Source organism: Pimephales promelas, chromosome 13, assembly GCF_988280905.1.
Source record: "Pimephales promelas chromosome 13, fPimPro1.hap1.1, whole genome shotgun sequence".
Taxonomy (NCBI): domain Eukaryota; kingdom Metazoa; phylum Chordata; class Actinopteri; order Cypriniformes; family Leuciscidae; genus Pimephales; species Pimephales promelas.
In genome coordinates this window covers 8100914-8121297 of record NC_142781.1, presented here as the reverse complement: position 1 = coordinate 8121297, position 20384 = coordinate 8100914, and the positions used below count along the sequence as shown (strand labels likewise).

The window sequence follows — 20384 nt, the reverse complement described above, 5'->3', positions numbered from 1 at the left end:
AATTAACTGTTTACTCATGCTTAACTAATGATTATTAGTGTGTAGTTATTATAAAATGTTACCCATTTCACAAATTTAAGCCGGTCAGGTTTCAAAATATATTTGTTCAAAATTAAGTTTCTGTTCATGTTCCCATGGCATTTACTTTCAAAAACATTAAAATAAATTAAAAATGTTTTTTTTTTTTTTTTTTTTTTAAAACCTTCAAGTTTATGCCTTCATTAAAGGGATAGTTTACACAAGAATTAAAATTAGCCCATGATTTACTCGCCCTCAAGCCCTGTACGCTACTCCTACATCATCAAGTGAGTCTTTTTGGTGCAGGCAGTCTGACGGAAGCTAGTTGTTTTAGTTGATAAAGTTTTAAATATGGATATTTATTAACCCTCGGAGCCGTGTGTAGCACTTTTATGATGGACGAATGCGCTTTAAAATCTTTTTGGGCTTTAAAATCTCATCCTCCATTCACTGCAATTATAAAGCTTGGATTAGCCAGGACAATTTTTTATATAACTCCGATTGTATTTGTATGAAAGTCATATACACCTAGGAATGCTTGAAGGCAAGTAAATCATGGGCTAATTTTCCATTTTTGTGTGAACTATTTAATCCTGATTTGTTCCTCACTTTATAGAGGATCCAATATGCATGTGCATTGCATTAATGAGGTCTCAGGTGAAAGGTTAGACACACATACTAACCCTGCTTTGAGTGGAGCTCTGTCCCATGCTGTCCTTGAGCTGTGCAGAAATGAGCTCGGCACGCATCAGATATTCTGCAGTCTTTTTCTTCACAGCCTCCCTTCTGCTCGGACTCACCTCTCCTGAAATAAGCAATAAATACACACAGTAAACATGTTTCTTTGTTGGTCCGCATCAAAAAGTTAATTTGCTTGGTGTGAAAGCTGTTTTTCAAACATGGATGTGTATAACCACTACCGATGAAACGGCATAAATTACAACTTATTGGTTGACAGTAAAAAGTGCAAATATTTTTGTGCAAATTGTTTTGCTGTGAAAAATCATGAGAACGCTCAACAACGCTTCAAAAACATGTCTTCACTGAGCGCTTACACAGATACACATGGGAGAGTTTGAAAGTGGCCGTCTATCAGCAGATCACTAATAAATCCATATTAGTGACGTCTGCTTTCAAACGCTCTCATGTGTATCTGTGCAAGCGCTCGGTGAAGACAACATGTTTTTGAAACGTTGATCATCGTAGCAAATTACAGGCATATACGTTTGTTGAGCGCGAAAACACAAGGGCCAATCAGAGACATTTGTTGAGCGCGTGAACACAATGGCCAATCAGAAATATATATGTTGAGAGCACCAACACAATGGCCAATCAGAAGCATATATGTTGAGAGCATGAACACAATGGCCAATTAGAAGCATAGGCTATTTGTTGAGAGCGCCAACACAATGGCCAGTCAGAAGCATATATGTTGACCGCATGAACACAATAGCCAATCAGAAGCATATATGTTGAGCACATGAACACAAATGGCCAATTAGAAGCATATATGTGGGGCCCTATGATTTCCGCGATAACGAAATCACGGACGGAATCGCGGAATTGGCCAATTAACGCGGAATCTAGTGTTAACGCGGAATTTCGTGGATTTTTACATATTTGGTTTGAAATTCTGTTTTTGTGTGGGAGATGAACGCATATCTGGTGAAAATGCAGACCAGGGAAAGCAAATCTGGGCGACAATGACGAAATCAAATCAATGAAAGTATGGCGAAGCCATGGCTCTGCTTTCGTCGGCTAAAAGTTAAGAAACTCGACGCTATAAGCCATCAGTGCCGAGCAGTTCGCACTTGACTTATGCAGTGTTTCCCACACATTGACAAATTCGCCGCCACATACTGTGTTTCGGTTTAACACTATTTAAAACACGCAGCTCTTTCAGTTGTATTTCCCCACTCTCCCTGCGTCTCTCTCACACTCACACAACGTGCACACCGCGTCTGTCTATGAGGCGCCGGACTGGACAAAAGCGAAGCGAACTCCGTGAGAGACAGAGTATGACTTTATTTAAACTTATATAAACGAATATAATTTATATTACAGTTTAAAGCTCATAACCATATTTTGTTGTTACTTGAAGAGTGCAGTGTTATGTTGCATCATGCAGTATTTGTCCTGAAAAGGCTCCTGAGTAAATGTCTGTATTACCTCAATAAATTTAAGGTCATTACTAATGTATTTTAATTTTTTAATACATTTTAATCATTAACTTTAAAAGCATACTATTTTTACAACTAGGGTAAAGGGTCAAACAGTCAAGGGTAAAAAAAAAAAACTAATTCCCAAAAAATTAATACGGAAAAAACGGAATTTGGGAAAAAATAAAACTTAATTTGGGAAAAAATAAAACACATTTCATAGGGCCCTATATAATGTTGAACGTGTGAACACAATGGCCAATCAGAAGCATATATGTTGAGCGCATGAACACAATAGCCAATTAGAAGCATATGTTGAGAGCGCCAAGACAATGGCCAAGCAGAAGCATATGTTGAGCGCATGAACACAATAGCCAATCAGAATCATATATGTTGAGCGCATGAACACAATGGCCAATCAGAAGCATATGTTGAGCGCATGAACACAATGGCCAATTAGAAGCATATATGTTGAGAGCACCAACACAATGGCCAACCAGAAGCATATATATTGAGAGCATGAACACAATGGCCAATTAGAAGCATATATGTTGAGAGCGCCAACACAATGGCCAATCAGAAGCATATATGTTGAGAGCATGAACACAATGGCCAATTAGAAGCATATATGTTAAAGGCACCGACACAATGGCCAATCAGAAGCATATGTTGAGAGCATGAACACAATGGCGAGTTAGAAGCATTTTTGTTGAGAGCGCCAACACAATGGCCAATCAGAAGCATATGTTGAGCGCATGAACACAATGGCCAATCAGAAGCATACATGTTGAGCGCATGAACACAATGGCCAATCAGAAGCATACATGTTGAGCTCATGAACACAATGGCCAATCAGAAGCATATATGTTGAGAGCGCCAACAAAATGGCCAATCAGAAGCATATATGTTGAGCGGGTGAACACAATGGCCAATCAGAAGCATATATGTTGAGAGCGCCAACACAATGGCCAATCAGCATATATGTTGAGCGCATGAACACAATAGCCAATCAGAAGCATATATGTTGACCGCATGAACACAATGGCCAATCAGAAGCATATATGTTGAACGTGTGAACACAATGGCCAAACAGAGGCATATATGTTGAGCGCATGAACACAATGGCCAATCAGAAGCATTTATGTTGAGAGCGCCAACACAATGGCCAATCAGAAGCATATATGTTGAGAGGATGAACACAATGGCTAATTAGAAGCATACATGCTGAGAGCACCCACACAATGGCCAATCAGAAGCATATATGTTGAGCGCATGAACACAATGGCCAATCAGAAGCATGCATGTTGAGAGCGCCAAAAAAAATGGCCAATCAAAAGCATACATGTTGAGCGTGTGAACACAACAGCCAATTAGAAGCATACATGTTGATAGTGCCAACAAAATGGCCAATCAGAAGCATATATGTTGAGAGCGCCAACACAATGGCCAATCAGAAGCATATGTGAAGCACGTGAACACAATGGCCAATCAGAAGCATATATGTTGAGAGCGCCAACAGAATGGCCAATCAGAAGCATATATGTTGAGCGTGTGAACGCAATGGCCAATCAGAAGCATATATGATGAGAGTGTACCGGTAAAAGAAATTTGTGATGAATTATGCCAAAATGTTTGTTCATGTTCTATAATGTTCTTAAAATATTTGTTAAATATAATGCATGCAAGTGCATCTAAGAAATGGATATGGGGACACCTACAGGCGAATAGAGTACGTATCAGTGCAAGCCGCCATTTTCTCTTCAGTTTATGCGAGCTGTTGAGGAGAATGGTAGGTGGAAAATCTCTCTCCGGTCGAACAGAAATAAAGTGTTGTCAGTGATGAGTTTATTTCTCTTTTAAGATCAGAATTGTTCCTTTGAATTTTTTTTTTCATAATTGAGTCATAAGAGAGATAGAGTTGATGAATAATTTATCTTATACTGAAACTCATTGTCAAGCTCATTATGAGCACATGGTTTTCGTTGTATTTCCCGTTGCTTATATTCACATGTAATTTACTTCATATTTATTTTTGACAGTTATGTGACCGGATGAGCTGTATTTCAAGTTTGTGTGGTGTCATTTCACATATTTCCAGGTATGATGAACTGTTTGTGTGTTTTCTGTGTTTAGAGGAAAAAAAGAAAAGAAACTGAGCTTTTAATTACGATAAAAACGTGATTTATTGTGCTGTGCAAGCTGAGTTTATGCAAGCTGTTGAGGAGAATGTTATGGGACCGGATGAGCTTCCAGTCTGTGTGGTGTCATTTCACATATTTCCAGCTAACACGTGATGGGTGTTAAATCGTCTCGACTTCGTCTCTCTGTGGTCCTTTCCAGGAGGGTCGAAAGAATGAACCAGAAAAGGGGGGTTACAAGAGCACCAACACAATGCCCAATCAGAGGCATATATGTTGAGCGCATGAACACAATGGACAATCAGAAGCATGTGTTGAGAGCGCCAACAAAATGGCCAATAAGAAGCATATATGTTGAGCGGGTGAACACAATGGCCAATCAGAAATATGTATGTTTAGAGCACCAACACAATGGCCAATCAGAAGCATATATGTTGAGCGTGTGAACGCAATGGCCAATCAGAAGCATATATGTTGAGAGCACCAAAACAATGGCCAATCAGAAGCATGTTGAGTGTGTGAACACAACAGCTAATCGCAAGCATATGTTGAGCGCATGAACCCAATGGCCAATCAGAGCCATACATGTTGAGAGCACCAACACAATGGCCAATCGGAAGCAAATATGTTGAGCATGTGAACACAATGGCCAATCGGAAGCATATATATGTTCAGCGTGTCAACACAATGGCCAATCAGAGACATATGTTGAGCGCGTGAACATTCGTCAACACAAAGCAAGCACATGCAACCAATAGGAGACAATTACAGCTGTGCAAGTGTAAATACATGCATTTAATGACATACCTTGTACACCCTGCAACAGAAGATCCACACCTCTACGATAGTAGGAAAACGCCACTGCAAATTCCTGCTCCACCTCTTTCTGGACAGCTAGAGCGATCAGCCCACTGGCCTTTTCCAGGTAGTCCTCCTTCTCTGTGGAGCTCCTGAGACTAGAGGCAAAGCTCAAAGTCCCACTGGTGTGGCTGGACTCTACTCCCACCCGGCTCGGGGACGTCACTGGCTGTGGGATTGGAGACGAGTTGCTTTGTGTTGCTTTGTGCTTGATGCTGCCTGATGCCATTCCATCGTCAACAGCGGCCAGAAAGTCTCCATCAACCTCCAGAGAATTCAGCTCACTGGGACCGCTGCCACCTGCCATTAAACACATAAATTCAGTATGACTAACACGACTGGAAATGATGCAAAATACTTTGTGCAAAAAAAAAAAAAATGCTGCAAGCAGCAACAAAAGACCCAAGCATTAATGAGCCACCACTACTAAATAGCTTTAAGAAAACCATCCATGTGATCAGCCTCCTTTACCAAATTTACATCAATTTGATCTAAATCTGACAATGCACAATGAGACTCTTCTTCTGTCCCTTTCTTGTCATGAATTTGGCTTGACGAAAACAACTGTACTGGTAGTGAGTCTGGTGACTGTAATCAAAACTGTTATCCAAAAAAGGCGCTACAGAGCCCAACTGCACGTTCTTGTTTTAACTTTTTCCTATGCCTCCTAACAGCCAACAACAGAAATTTTAAGTATGCTAAGAACTTTAAAACACAAGAGCATGCAAAGAAAAGCATTTTGAAGTTTGATGAGTTAAAATGGCAACACAATTAAAGAGATCACACATCCTTTTGCAATTTTACATGAGCCATGTCTTGAAATTAAGAGCATTTAAAGCAATTTGGGTAAATTAAAGAGAATCTTTCAAAGCCTGTTGTGTGCGTCATGCTCCCTGCTGCCAGTTGTTGGCACTATGACCGTGACTCACAATAGGCCTTTATGACAGTCTGCGTGTCGTCACATCCGGCTCTGATTGGTAGCGTAAATTCAATTTCAACCTGCATTATTCTCAATGGACAGATGCCAGTTTTGAAAAGAAAATTAAACTAATGTAGTTGAACTTAATAAACATCAATATCTAAAACTGTTTATTTAGACTTACAAGATACCCTATGATTGTTTGCGCTGCCGGTGTTGCCAGTCATGAGATTCAAATCCAAGATATGTATCGAACCATAATTTCTGTGTGCCATTATACCACTAATGTCTGCTGACTGCAAGAATCAGAAGTGCTACAGTTGGTCAGAATCCACTCTACATCACTCAAGACAGTAGTTTAGTCATTGTTTACCGAGTTCAGCACGTTTGCGAATCCCTGCATAATAACCAACAGGAGTTTTTGCAAAACTCAGTGAGTCCAACAGCTTCAGTGATCTTTGTTTACTTTCTGTATATACTCCATCTACAATTTAAATAATAGTTTTATTTTTCATGCTGCCTTATTTTTCAATTGTTTGTTTTCAAACGTTCAATCATTTTTTCAGCTTTTGATGGAAAACCCAGGGAGACACTTCCCTTCGTTGACAACAGATTTTTCAAACGATTCTCATGAACAATGTTGCGTTCACAAATGCAAATTATAACTGACTCAAACACAGCACTTGCAGAGCAGCATTCATTTAATGCGAATCGAAACTGAAAACAGAGTGTTACAGTACTCTGAAACAAGATCAAAACCAGTGGCGGCTGGTGATATTTATTTTTGGGGGGGGCGCATTTTTTATTTGTATTTTTTTTATTGAGGAGCAGGCGCGGAGTTTGCGGGGGGGCAGGGGGAGCGTTGCCCCCCCAGTGGCTGAAACGGGTCATCGCATTTTCTTAAAAAGGCTGTAAAAAAACTACCAACCCCAATCTCTTTAAGTTATCGCTCACTCGGTCGATTGTGTCATCTAACTCTGAGAGAAGCTTTTCTGCGATAAATGGGCGTCAATTTGAAATGTGCTGGGGACAGAGACGTACTCGAAAGGGCATTTTCACAAGTGCTGGGTACGCATTCATTCTTTTTCTCTCTTTCGAGTAGGTCATGTTTTGAAAGACGATGTTCTGTAGCTCCTGATGTACATAAATAAAAATGAGCACAATGTCCGAGTATAGTGAGTATAAAGTATACGCCCTTTATTGCATAAATAAAAATGAGCACAATGTCAGAGTATAGCACTTTTTTCATGTGTATAGTGAGTATATAAAATATATACTCCCTTTTTCGTGTATACAGTGATGGTCCAGATCCAGGACTCGGGAGGTTCGAGGTTCTAATCCGCACTCGTAAAGTTTTTTTTTCCCCCTCATCAAAACCAATAGGTAGCCTAATCCCGTGTCTTAAAATTTTTTCAATGATTCATGAAGTATAAATGCGAAATTTAACTAGTTTTTAAATCATTATCATTGCCAGAATGTGTTTTGAAAAAAGGAAAGAAAACTTTAAGGTTGAAGATAATATTTTAACAGTGCAAAAGTGGTCCACATTTCATGATCCTATAACGAAGATGCGACGCGAAGTGGCTGTAATGCGAAGTTCTAGCTGTTTACAATGACATAAAGGCAATAAAATATCAGTGTATTGTTTTACTGTTTTTTCTTGGGATAAAAATAAATATGTGTTTATTTAGCATGTTTTTTTTTTTTGCCCCCCCTGGCTCCAATGTCAAACTCCGCCTATGTTGAGGAGGGCAAATAAATACAAAGCAGTACCAAAAACCATGTTGACTACTACTTAAATATAAATGTATGATCTTTATTACATTTAATACCAATAAAGAAGTACCAAAAAGCATGTTTCCGACTTGAACTTAAATGTTGCTCTCTTTTATTTCGTACTAGTAAAGAAGTACCAGAAAGCATGTTTCCTACTTGAACATATTGCTCTCTTTTATATACATTTCATACTAATAAAGAAGTACGTTTGCATTTTTCAGAGAGATGTTTGAGGTCTCCTACCCCCGTTGTTGTCCACAAAACTTCAGTGCCGACACTTTGAAATAAAAGGCAGGGAAAACAAAACAGAGAATTGCTAATATCACATCCAGCCAGCCACCTCCGTTTCTCATAACACGCGCGGGTGAAGCGATCGTCCCCTGTCACTGGCCTGCTGCAGAATTTGTAAATCGGGTTGGTCCGGTCCGAGATCCTTTATCTTTTTTTTTCTTCCAGCGAAAGCCTTGTGAAAGGGTTTTTTTGTAAAAAAAAATCACAGAATTTGGATGAACTGCTGCCATTATTTATACAAAAAATGTCGAAATGGTGTCGTCTGCGCGCTCGAAATAGTATAGTAACGGCTCTGGTAGTGGCCCAGAGCGTGAAGTTGAATGACAGGTGACGAGACCAATCATATTGGATAAAATAACGTGAATCAAATTCTGATTGGCCAGGGACGCAACGACTTGCGCCCTGAGGTGAATCTTTAAGAAACCAATTAGAGGCCAGCTTCAGGTCACATGTTGCACGAAAATTTAAAGCCTCACATAGACACCCATTAGTCCGGCGTCCCAATGAAACACATTAAAAAACATAGAAAATAGTTGACCGATTAAAGCCAGTTTTTATTAAATGCTGATGCTTTTCTTACTACCAGCCGGTACATCGTATGAAAAAAATATTTTATTGTTGTATTTTTATATAATTTTTGTATATGTATATTTCTTGATGGGGGCGGCGCCCCAGCGCCCCCTATTGACAAGCCGCCACTGATCAAAACATTCATATAATTACATCACAACCATTGCGATTTGATGATCACACTAAGCCATCTCCCAGTCTCACCACCATGCGGTATCAAAATCTTTTAAAAAAAAAAAACACCATTTCAATGGCAATTTTTACTCGCATTTAAATGTAAACTGATTGATGATAGCAAAGACAATAGCAACAGATACAACAAAAAAATCTGATGTAACAAACTTAGACTAACAGGGTACATTACTTAGTTTTGGCTTATATTTATTTACACATGCAGGATCATCTCACTTACACTCATGTTTAGATGGGTTGGCCACTAGTAAATCACCCACACAACTGATATGTTTGGGAACTACATAAAAACAACAACGGGGGGAAAAAAAAAAAGAAGAAGAAAAAAGAAAAATCAGACAAAAGCATCAATTCAATCAATAAATGAAATTTTCTGAGGCAGTGTAGAGTCATGAAATAGCAAGATAAACATATCCAGACACTAAACAACTAACTGAAAGGTCACATGGACTGCCTTCATGCAATCAGTGTTTGAAATCAACACCTGCCAAATGCAAACATTTGCATTTCAAGCATTTCCCATTTCAACCACTGACAAACTTTTTTATTTTAATGTACATCAATAAAGGAGAGATTTTTTTTTACATTTTATTTGAATGGTATCCGCAAACGATGATTGACTGTCGTAAAACTGAAAGCCATTCAATGATTCTGAATCAGATCTGCCAATAATTTTCTGTAGAGAGTATACTCTGATTTAACCCCCACCCCAAATTCTCACCCGTCCCAAAGCAACACCCCCAGTGTGCATCTACATGTATGGGGAGCATTATGAAAGTCCACGTGTTATCAACATGTCAATTTATTACATTTACAGCTGAGGAGACTGGACTGATTTTTACTGTTTAGTGTTAATCTCCATCTATCTCAGCCAGTTAAGAGCTACATTTAGCCTAAGATGTTATATGAATATGGTCCCATGAGCACAGGTTATCAACTGGAAATCTTCAAAACATTTTTTAAAACATTGTAAGGATAAATACAAATGTACTTTAAAAATAGTGGTAATCAAATCAATGTATAAAGCTTATTTAAAACTCAAAAGATTTATAATAACTTAATCAATCTTAATGTAATCAAATAAAAATTCTAATTCCTTTTTTTTTTGCAAGTTTACTGTTTAAAATTGAATAGATGTTATTATTATTACTTATTATTATTATTATTTAAATAGTACATTTTAATGAATAAATAGTACATTTCATCATTTCTTCAAGTTAGACCGAGCTTTTATGACCGAGTATTTGAGTTTTTGTGTGTTTTAATAAACTGTATTATTATTATTAGGCCTACTTATGCCGAGTTCAGACTGCATGATTTTAGCCACGATTTTGGCTCGCCGACAGGTTTTGAGAAATCGCCGACAAATGCCCGAAATCACAGGCAAATCGGCGCTCGTTCACGCGAGTGACAATCACGCAGTGTGAATGAACAAAGACGCGAACTGAGAGAATCACCGACGAGTCGCCGACGCCCGTGAGATATTTGGCATGCTAAATATCTGGACCTGTCGGCGATTCAAAATCCTGCTGTGTGAAAAGTGTTTTGACTGAAAACTACATCGGCGATCACCGGCAGCCAGTGAGAGAGCAAGATACAGAGCAGCAGGGAGTTCGGGGAGGAATTATAGATCACATATCAACATGATATGGCATTGTTTCAACAAAAAAAGCTTCTTCTCGGTCTATTTGGACACAATAAATGGAAGAAAAATTTGTAGAAATTTGGCAGGAGCACTCGTGTCTGTTTCACCAGCTGTACCACAACCGGGTCGAAAAAAAAGTTTCACGTGAGAACTCCGGTCTTGCACGTGTGGTGTCGCGCATTGTTTCCTTTTCATATCTCACGCGTGTTTGTTGTGAAATGTAGTTTGCGTGCAGCGTGCTTGACAGAGTCTGTCGGCGATTTTTCTAAAGTCATGCAGTGTGAAACCTTCTGTCGCCGATCCATCGTCCAGTGTGAACACAGCAGCGACTGAATGCTGGCCAAGATAGTCATGCAGTGTGAAAAGAGCAGCGACCTGACTACTTTGGAAATCGTGCAGTCTGAAAGAGCCATTAAAGTACACTTTAATGTGCTATAGTAATACATTTCTGTTATAATTTCTTCAAGTTATAACTAACTTTAATTTTGACGGGTGGTTGTAAGTACCTTGGAGTTTCTGTGAGCATGTGATATGACTGACGATAGTTTTATCAATCCACAGCCGTTACGGAGCTGGTTTAATCAAATGCAATGCTCATGATGTGACTCATAGCAGCTTTACGATGAAGTTCACACATGTTCATCTCCTTATACAGTGATGAAACGCTGAAAAACACCACAAGCATGCTTCGGTGTGTGTGTGTGATAGACGAAACTGCGGTGCTCATTCACAGACGCACTTGCAGACTTTAGATTTTTTAAATAACAGTCTTCTTCACAGACACTAATCCTTATCGATATTTGATTCATTGCAAAGCCCTACTTTTGATTTATTCATTCAAAAATGTCAAAATTCTGTGACATTCTACTGTATAGCTACAGTCTAAGTTCCATTTGTGACTAGATTCCGTGATTTGGTTGTTACGTATCCTCAGTTTTTTAAGTGGGTATACGGAAATACTTGACCTTTCCTAGTGGGTACACAGCTTATACCTGCGTATCACATAGACTACACCACTGGTTAACTTAATTTTGTCTGGTAAGTGAAAAAGTTCATTTCAAACACAGAATTATTAAAACTGTGGCTTCAACAGTTTTTTGCAGGTGTTTTATACTATGTTGAAATGCATTTAGGATAGGTTTTTTTTTTTAATACTGTTTATTCATGCTAACTCTATTGGGTGTGGGTATAATTTATGTGAGTCTAATTTAAAGGGGTCATAAACTGGCTTTTTAAATTTTATTATATTGTTGTCCGAGGTCAACTTATGACTTATTGTGGAAACGGAGTTCCCGTCAACTGTCGACACATTAGAAAAACCTACTCTGGGAGGAGAAAATTGATCAGAGAGTCTTCAAAACTTCGAAAAAATGTAAACTTGTCATGGTCCAGTTGTTGATGACTTTGTAAAATGCTGTGGTGATGCTTGTCTGCAGCTGATTTATCTAAGACCAAAGATATGACTATTGATTTCAGAACTGAAGCTCATTCTTCCCAATATACGTTCATTAAAGGTAAGAAGGAGTGTGTGGAAAGTTATTCATATTTAGGGAGTATTATTTACAATAAACTGCATTTTGATGTGAATACCAGAAAGAAGTCTGTCAGTTTTATTCAACAGTCATCCTGAATTTTTTGCACTGCTGTTGCTATAGAACGATCAAAGATGAAGAAAAATTATACAAATATTAATTTATTCCTTGTACACTCAGATTGTTAAATACTCAGAATGGTATATATTATATTTTAAATTTATATGTAGCCCACTGTTGTGTGTTCTTATTTATCTTGTTTTATATTGTGGTGTATATTTTTATGTGCTTATTCCGCTGGATACAAATATCTTAATAAAGTTGAACATGAACTAACGTTACTTCAAAAATACACAAAACATAAAAAATAAACAAACAATGACGGCTTATTAGTGAATGGTGACATGAGAAGTACAGAAGATCACAGGATCAATAACATCCCGCCAGATTGCCTGAATCCATTTCCGTCGAACTTCATCGACAGGGAACTGACGAGGGAAGGAATGAAAACGACAGGTATGGCTGCTTTTGGGAATAACCAAAAAGATCGGTACGCAACAACTCTCACTAGTTGCCTTCGGCGCTATCTGTTATGAATGGAGCGGAAGAAGATTACCACGACAATTGCGTATTTCCGGTCACAAATACGGAAGTTGTGAGAAAGGTCTATTTTCTACCCTAGTTTTGAGCCTAGCTCGGTTTTTATGGGCGTGTCGCACTGAAGACTTGGAAGTAAACCCCCACTGCTTTGAGAGGATAACAGTTTTGCATATTATAATGAGTTTCAACTCACTCGTCAGTGCACGGTGTGGGAAAATGTTTTGAAAACATCCAATGTTGTAAAATGGCAACTGTAATGATTCGCCCATACTTGTTCGATCCAGAATCCGTGTGTTGCACAATTCCTGTCAGATCCAATATAGACGGCGCAGCACCGTTCTTTACTCTTAATCAGTCTGCAAATCCAGTCTTGTTTACAAAAGAATCCTCAGTGAAATGAAGCAAACAGACAGATGTTTTACCCTCATCAGCAGGAACGTCATTAAAAATAAAGTTCTATTGGAATCCAGAGGAAGCTTATGCAGCCACTGTCTTCTTCCACAACCAGGCACTGCACAATATTCTGTATTGCTCGGTAGCTCGATCCAGTTTTTCATCACGAGGTAGGCAACTAGGCATCTATGTTATTTAGCTATGCGTGTAATGCGCGAATCGGTGGGCGGGGCTAAACCAGCCGTGTTGAAGTAGGCGTTGATCTTCTTCTGCGGGGGTGGTGTTTTATCCTGTTTGACGTCATAGTTCCCCACTTTGAAAAACGAGTCGTTTGCTGAGCCTGGTGTCAATAAAAGCTTTTATTGGACTAACAAGGATGTTTTCAGTTCTGAAACTTACAGGATATTCTTATAATACGATGACCTCTTAGATGTCAAAAGCTCAAGGAAAATTTGATTTATCAGTTCATCACCCCTTTAAACCAGTGGTTCTCAAAGTGGGGTCCGCGAAATAATTTATAACAACCTAACGTTTTTTCCGTGCTATGAGTCGTTTTCTTTATCATCTGAAAAAATGCTATTTTTCCTAAGTAACTTATATAATGCATTTAACATCAAACAATACAAAGTAGACACTTAAAGTTTTCTATAGATAGATAATCTATGTCTGTGCGTCAAGTAGACTATTCGCTGGTGTTGATTTTGTGGGACGTGCGCCAGAAAGAAGAAAGAGAGACGGCATGAACCCGCATCCGGTTGTTTTCTGTATTTTTAAAAGGCATGACATTTTGTAGTCATTTATAATGTAGCCTATACACAAATAAAAAATGGACACTTTACCGTTTTGGATGATGCACTCTTGTCTTATCTAGGACCATAAATAAGAGTATACGTGTTTCCACTGCTGAAGAAAAATTCCCACGTAATCGCATGCCGGCGTCTCGCGTGCGCGCACAATACATAGTTCCCACAGGCGAATTAATGTCACGTGACCTCCCCGGAGACGCCATCTTTGAGGGCAAAACCACTGTTTACCATAGGCGTTTACAAAGTTTTATCAGAGAATGTCGTTTTACAAACAAATATTTATTTCTGTTTATATTGTTATGCAAATCATGAAAAGACAGTGAAATGGATTATAAAGAGACTATTAAAACAAGACAGAGAGAGGTACAATGCGAAAATTTCATTCATAAATGGTGTGGATCCGTATGCAGTAATGAAGGAAGCACTGAGCACTGATTTTGCCTCCTCGGTTACAGTATTATCATGTGTACCATTATCTGATATTGGTGAGGAGTTTTTACACATGTGAGCAATTCCGAGCCTGGAAATCACTGGAGGTGTACGATCAGATTTGACGTGGGGTTGGTTTGGTGACGTTTGCTCAAGTGCAATCAATGGAAAAGTAACTTAGTCAAAAAGCCATAGCCTGCACAACTTAATTCCTATTTTCCCCTTAAAACAGTCACCGGTGCTTTCTGTAATATGCATGTACTTGCGGGCGTCATGGTTCAGTGCATGAATGTAAAAATAAATAACTTGCGTGCAATTTAATTAATGTAATGCGGAACTACATTATACGTGGGATCTTTAGGGACATAATCTGAGATTGCAATGCTGGAATGTGAGATCAAACAGTGGAAACAATGTTGTTTTGTATGTTTTTAATACCTCATCATTTTGTTCATACAGGACATTATTCAAACTGCAATGTGTTAACTTATATTTGTTTACACTCACAATAAAACACAACATTGTGCTTTTGTCAAACAAATTCTTGCGTGTTTTGAGTGAGTTTCTTTCCTGTTTATGCTCGCCAGCCATAATCTCCGTCGTTGTTCTGACAAAAGCTATAGTCTTCTCACATCCATACGGAGTGTAATGACGGGTATACTGTAAAATCCCAATTTAACTGAACCTCCGGCACGATTTTATCATCCATTTACCCAGCAGGAATTGACCATTTTCACTTTATAGCACGAAACTCATTTCACTTCGTTCAACTCGTATTGCTTCTTCTAATGTTTTGCCCTCAGCAATGGCGCCGGGTCGGCAAATGCCCGTATGTTGTGACGTCATGTGGGAACTATTTATTTGTGTGCAGAATAGAGCTAATCCTTGAAACATTTCTCTTTTAAGGCTATTCCTGTTTGGAATATGTGATTGTGTTTTGTGACATCTTGACAAAAAAAATGTATGCCACTGCCCACTGACATGCTTCTAAATATAGTTATCCAATTGTGGGGCCTTAAAACACCTTAAAATGCACATGTGTAGATCAAGAACATCAAAAAAAAAAAGTGAGGGACCCTAGCAAGATCACTTTTGGGACCTCAGTAGGCTATTTAGAAATTCCTGCATAGTACCCTGGGTGGAGACAATTAATTTTGTGCAAAAATATTTCATTAGCCGCTCACACATTAACTTTGTGCTCAATAACTGTTATAAATATGAGGGGGATCCTTGGAAATTTTTTTCCCCTGAAAGGGGTCACGGGCACCGAAATGTTTGAGAACCCCTGCTTTAAAGAAGCAAGTTTGATGAAGAACTTACCTTCAGAGCTGCTATCTAAGAGACTGTCAGCAAGGAAATCAGAGAAGGGCTCGGCAGGGCCAATGAGCTCAGAGCTGTCTTGCACCTCACCACCCTAAAACACACAACAATTGAGATCACCATGTTTTAGTGCTGCAAAAAGGGGAGGAAATGATAAAGAAAAGCATGAAAGGAAACAATGGTTAATATATACATGTCTATACAAACTCTACAAACTCTATATGTCTATACAGGTCTTCCTTCACACTGTTCTCACTCTTGGTTTGATTAGCTGGTTGATTACCTGGATACCCGAGTTTGACTCAACCAAAAAAAAAAAAAAAAACCTACACAAGTCAAAAGTTTGGACAAATCTACTATTCTACTTTTTTTTCAACATTTTACAATAATTTGTATTCATTACAACTATAAAATAATAATAAAAAATAATATAAATGATTATTTCCTATACTTTTTTTTATAGAAAATGTATAGACTAAAAATATCAAACAAAAACTATAGTTCTTGTCAGGATCACTATCGTTAAAGAAGATTTACAGCTAGCATACAAAACCCCTTTAAACCAGTGGTTCTCAAAGTGGGGTCTGCGAAATAATTTATAACCTAACGTTTTTTCCGTGCTATGAGTCACGTTTTCTTTATCATCTGAAAAAATGCTATTTATTCCTAAGTAACTTATATAATGCATTTAACATCAAACAACACAAAGTAGACACTTAAAGTTTTCTAAAGATAGATAATCTATGTCTGTGCGTCAAGTAGACTATTCGCTGCTGTTGATTTTGTGGGACGTGCGCCAGATACATTTACAGCTAGCCTGTGATGAGACGACTCAACGCCTGTGAAGAGACGACTCAACGCCTGCGATATGTTATGGCGCCGTTTTATTCATAAACAATATTTATATTTAATATTTATATTTAAACAATATGAATGTAAGCCAGAGGAGAACTGGCCCCCGACTGAGCCTGGGTTCTCCCAAGGTTTTTTCTCCATCCAATCTGATGGAGTTTTGGTTCCTTGCCACTGTCGCCTTGCTTTTGGCTTGCTTTGAGCTTGCTCAGTTGGGGTTATTTAGTGTTTAGCAATGTTGTTGATCTGTGTTGTGCTACTTTCATGTTTTCAGTGTGAAGCTGCTTTGATACAATCTGTATTGTGAAAAGCGCTATATAAATAAATGTGACTTGACTTGACTTGACATACAGTTTGGATTGGCATTTATGCTTCTGTTCTAGGCAAGAACTCCAGCGATAAAAACTCCTCAGAGTAAACAGATCAGAACCAACATAAAGATATTGCAGAGATCATCAATGTTCAGTAATTTAATGTACAACATAATCAAATAAAAATGAGTGATTTGAAAAGGAATAGGCCAAGTCATGACTGAAAGAGGAGAGGAAATTTTTCATTAATTTACTTTTTGGAAAAGAAAAAAAAAAATAATCATGACAAATTTCTTTGAAGCCAAAAAGCATGTTGAATTGAGGTACTTAAAAAAATGCACTATTTAAAAAAAAAAATGTATTGCAATAAAAGTGCTTGCATTTTAATACATTACATTTTCAGGGCTTGCATTCGAAGGGGCTGAAATTCACTGTGATTGGTTGTATTATAAGCTGTGAATATTTCAACTTAAAATATGAAAAATTAAAATCTCCACTTTTACATTCCAGACTTCACTTCCAAGATAGTCATGCAGTGGTTCTTTTAACTCTTCTAGACGGTACATTTGATTTTCGCCAATCTCCGTTCTAGTTCATCTTAAAGGTGTTGGATGGGGTTGAGGTCAGGGCTTTCAAGTTCAATCAGCCAGTCAAGTGCTTTCACTCCAAACATGTCTTTATGGATCTTGCCTTATTGTCATGCTGGAATAGAAAAGGCCCATCCCACAAAGCGCAGTATTGTCCACAATGTCTGAAGCATTAAGATGTCCCCTCACTGGCACCAAGTGGCCAAGTCCAACCCCTGAAAACAACCCCACACCACAATCCCCCCCTCCACCAAATTTCACAGTTGCCACAGTGCAGTCAGACAGTTAACGTTCTCTTGCCAAACCCACACTCACCCTAAAGAAACAGAGAAGGATGATTTGTCACTCCACAGAACACATTTCCACTGCTCCAGTCCAGTGGCGACGTGCTTTACACTACTCTATCCGACACATGGCATTGCAGTTAGTGACGTGAGGCTTAGCCATGAAAACTCATGCCATGAAGATCCCATTGTTTTTTTCTTTTCTGATATTAATGCCAATGAAAGTTCAGTTCTCTTCAGTTCAGAGCCGATCCTGAACTCCCTGGGGCCCCAAGCAAAAATCTGTTAAGGGGCTCTCCTACCTGACCCATGAGCCATGTAAACCATTTGCCACACAGTCACACCTGTTTAATTAGTACTAATGAAAATTTAATTCCTGATATCAGAAATAGACATCTTTTATATCAATAATTCACATTATAAATAGTACAAATTTAATTATTGATATAAAAGACTGTATCTTGTGAATTAAAAAAAAAAAGGCTAAAATGGCTTGCCATTGCTTGTCACTGTGTTTTAAATGATAAAAGCAATAATTGATACTTGATGGTTATTTACTGAGGGATGTGCATTCATATTGACCAGTATGTCTAGCCAATCAACATTCTAAATGCAATATAGTCAATGTCAATCGATTGCCTTCCATCTTGCTTTATTGCAGAGTTGAAACTGACTTGGAGACTAGATCATTGGAGACTAGATCAAAGTCAGCTCTTGTCCCGAGCTGACTTTGAAAAAGTCATTCATGCCTTTATCAGCTCGAGGATAGACTACTGTAATGCCCTCTACACTGGACTTAATCAATCATCTCTTAATCGGCTTCAACTGGTTCAGAACGCGGCAGCACGTCTACTCACCAACACCTCCAAACGCTCGCACATCACCCCTGTCCTCCGCTCGCTCCACTGGCTCCCGATACGGTTTAGGGTGGAGTATAAGATCCTACTGTTTGTGTTCAAGGCTATTAATGGTCTGGCCCCGGTCTACCTCGCCGATTTAGTAACAGTTTATCAACCACCCAGAACTTTGCGCTCATCTGAACAGACCTATCTGGTCATTCCCAAATTTAAATATAAAAAGTTTGGAGGCCGGTCATTTGCTGTCCAGGGCCCTAAACTGTGGAACGCTTTACCAACATTCCTAAGAAGCATCACTGTGCTGAGTGCTTTTAAATCACAGTTAAAAACATATCTGTTCAGACAAGCTTTTAAAGGTGCCATCTGGAACTAAAAATCAAAAAATATTCCATATTCCATAACAGATGGGGGCAGTATACCTCCAGAAAATGTGTTGTGCCGCGGCCGCACGCACTCACGTCTTCAAACAACACAAGCGAGCGCTGTTTTGCTCTCTTTCTCCGCATATTATTCAAATCATTTGTCACGATAGTAAAAGGTCGGAAGACCGCAGTTTTTACGTGGAGCATTTGGAGATTTTTAGAGATCAGAGACTCAATGAACAACATCTCAACACTAAATGATGAAGACCGACTCATAGACGCCTGTCTCAAAAACAAGCTGTTGCATTTCGACGATATGGGAAAATAAAAGCCTGCGGGCTATTATTTTAAGTTTACGGTATTCCTTTTGTTCATATTACACTTTTATTGTTAGTTTGAATTAATTTGACAGACAGCATTCGCTGATGTTGATCAACCTAGCGCCATTCAAAGCTGCCAACTCTCACGAATTCACCGTGAGACACATGCAATTAACACTTAGCAAGCAGGTTAGTTAAGCTCTTAGATTCTGTCAATTTTATTATGCAATTCAAACAATAAATACCGTTTTGGCGCTTGTACATGTTACACCACAGATCCCTAGCGCACGTGAACCGATCGTCTCTACTAGCTAATGGAAAAAGAACCCGGACACTGTTGAAAGATACAGTGTGCTACAACTTACCAAAATGTATTCCTCATGCGTGATATTGACCAATCATTTTTTGAACTCTTCCCTGAACTGAAATGTAGTATGGACTATGTGCACGTTAGCATATGCTAGTTCCGGCTGCGAAACCGATATGGGGTGTCTAGTTTCCGGTAGCCTGATGGACGACGTAGAGGATGTATGTTTCTCCAGATGTCTTGAACATTTGCCGAATATTACAGTCGATTATGTTCATCGACTGGCTAATGATTTTCCTCCAGCTCCCCAGAGCAAGAGAGAAGGGGTTTAAATATTACATTTCTCAGTATTTGCATCATTTTGAAGGGAACGTTAAGTCACAACAACATCCATGCTCAGACTGATCTCATGAAATTGCGTATGTATGACACGTATCACGTATTTTTGGCATGCTATCAACACGCATAATCTCTTTTCAGCGTGTTTATGAATACCGTTGACTTAACGTTATTATTGTATATATATATATATATATATATATATATATATATATATATGAAGAGTTCAGATGCAAAAGCCTCTAAATGCTATTTGAAATTTTCATCTTTAATGATGATTTTGATCAAACTTGTATATTTAAGTTCAGTAATTTCACTTAAATGGCAATGATAATTAGGCTACCTTGTTATTTAAGTGAAATTACTGAACTTAAATATACAAGTTTGATAAAAATCATCATTAAAGATGAAAATTTCAAATGGCATTTAGAGGCTTTTGCATCTGAACTCTTCATATATATATATATACATACACAGTGTGTATATATATATATATATATATATAGCATATGACCTACC

General features: G+C 38.4%; 1 protein-coding gene across 2 annotated transcripts in view; it reads right to left on the bottom strand.

The window, feature by feature from the left end:
• The window catches only part of rps6kc1 (ribosomal protein S6 kinase B1), a 44470-nt gene that overhangs the window by 17415 nt on the left and 6671 nt on the right, over positions 1–20384 (bottom strand). The window contains exons 5-8 of one of the 2 annotated variants that reach the window (XM_039667133.2): positions 15647–15740; positions 9142–9201; positions 5123–5473; positions 702–823 (exon numbers count right to left, since the gene is read on the bottom strand). In XM_039667133.2, the coding sequence (XP_039523067.2) occupies positions 702–823; positions 5123–5473; positions 9142–9201; positions 15647–15740 (627 nt within the window). The remainder of the gene's footprint in view (positions 1–701; positions 824–5122; positions 5474–9141; positions 9202–15646; positions 15741–20384) is intronic. The other variant, XM_039667134.2, reaches the window with a different exon arrangement.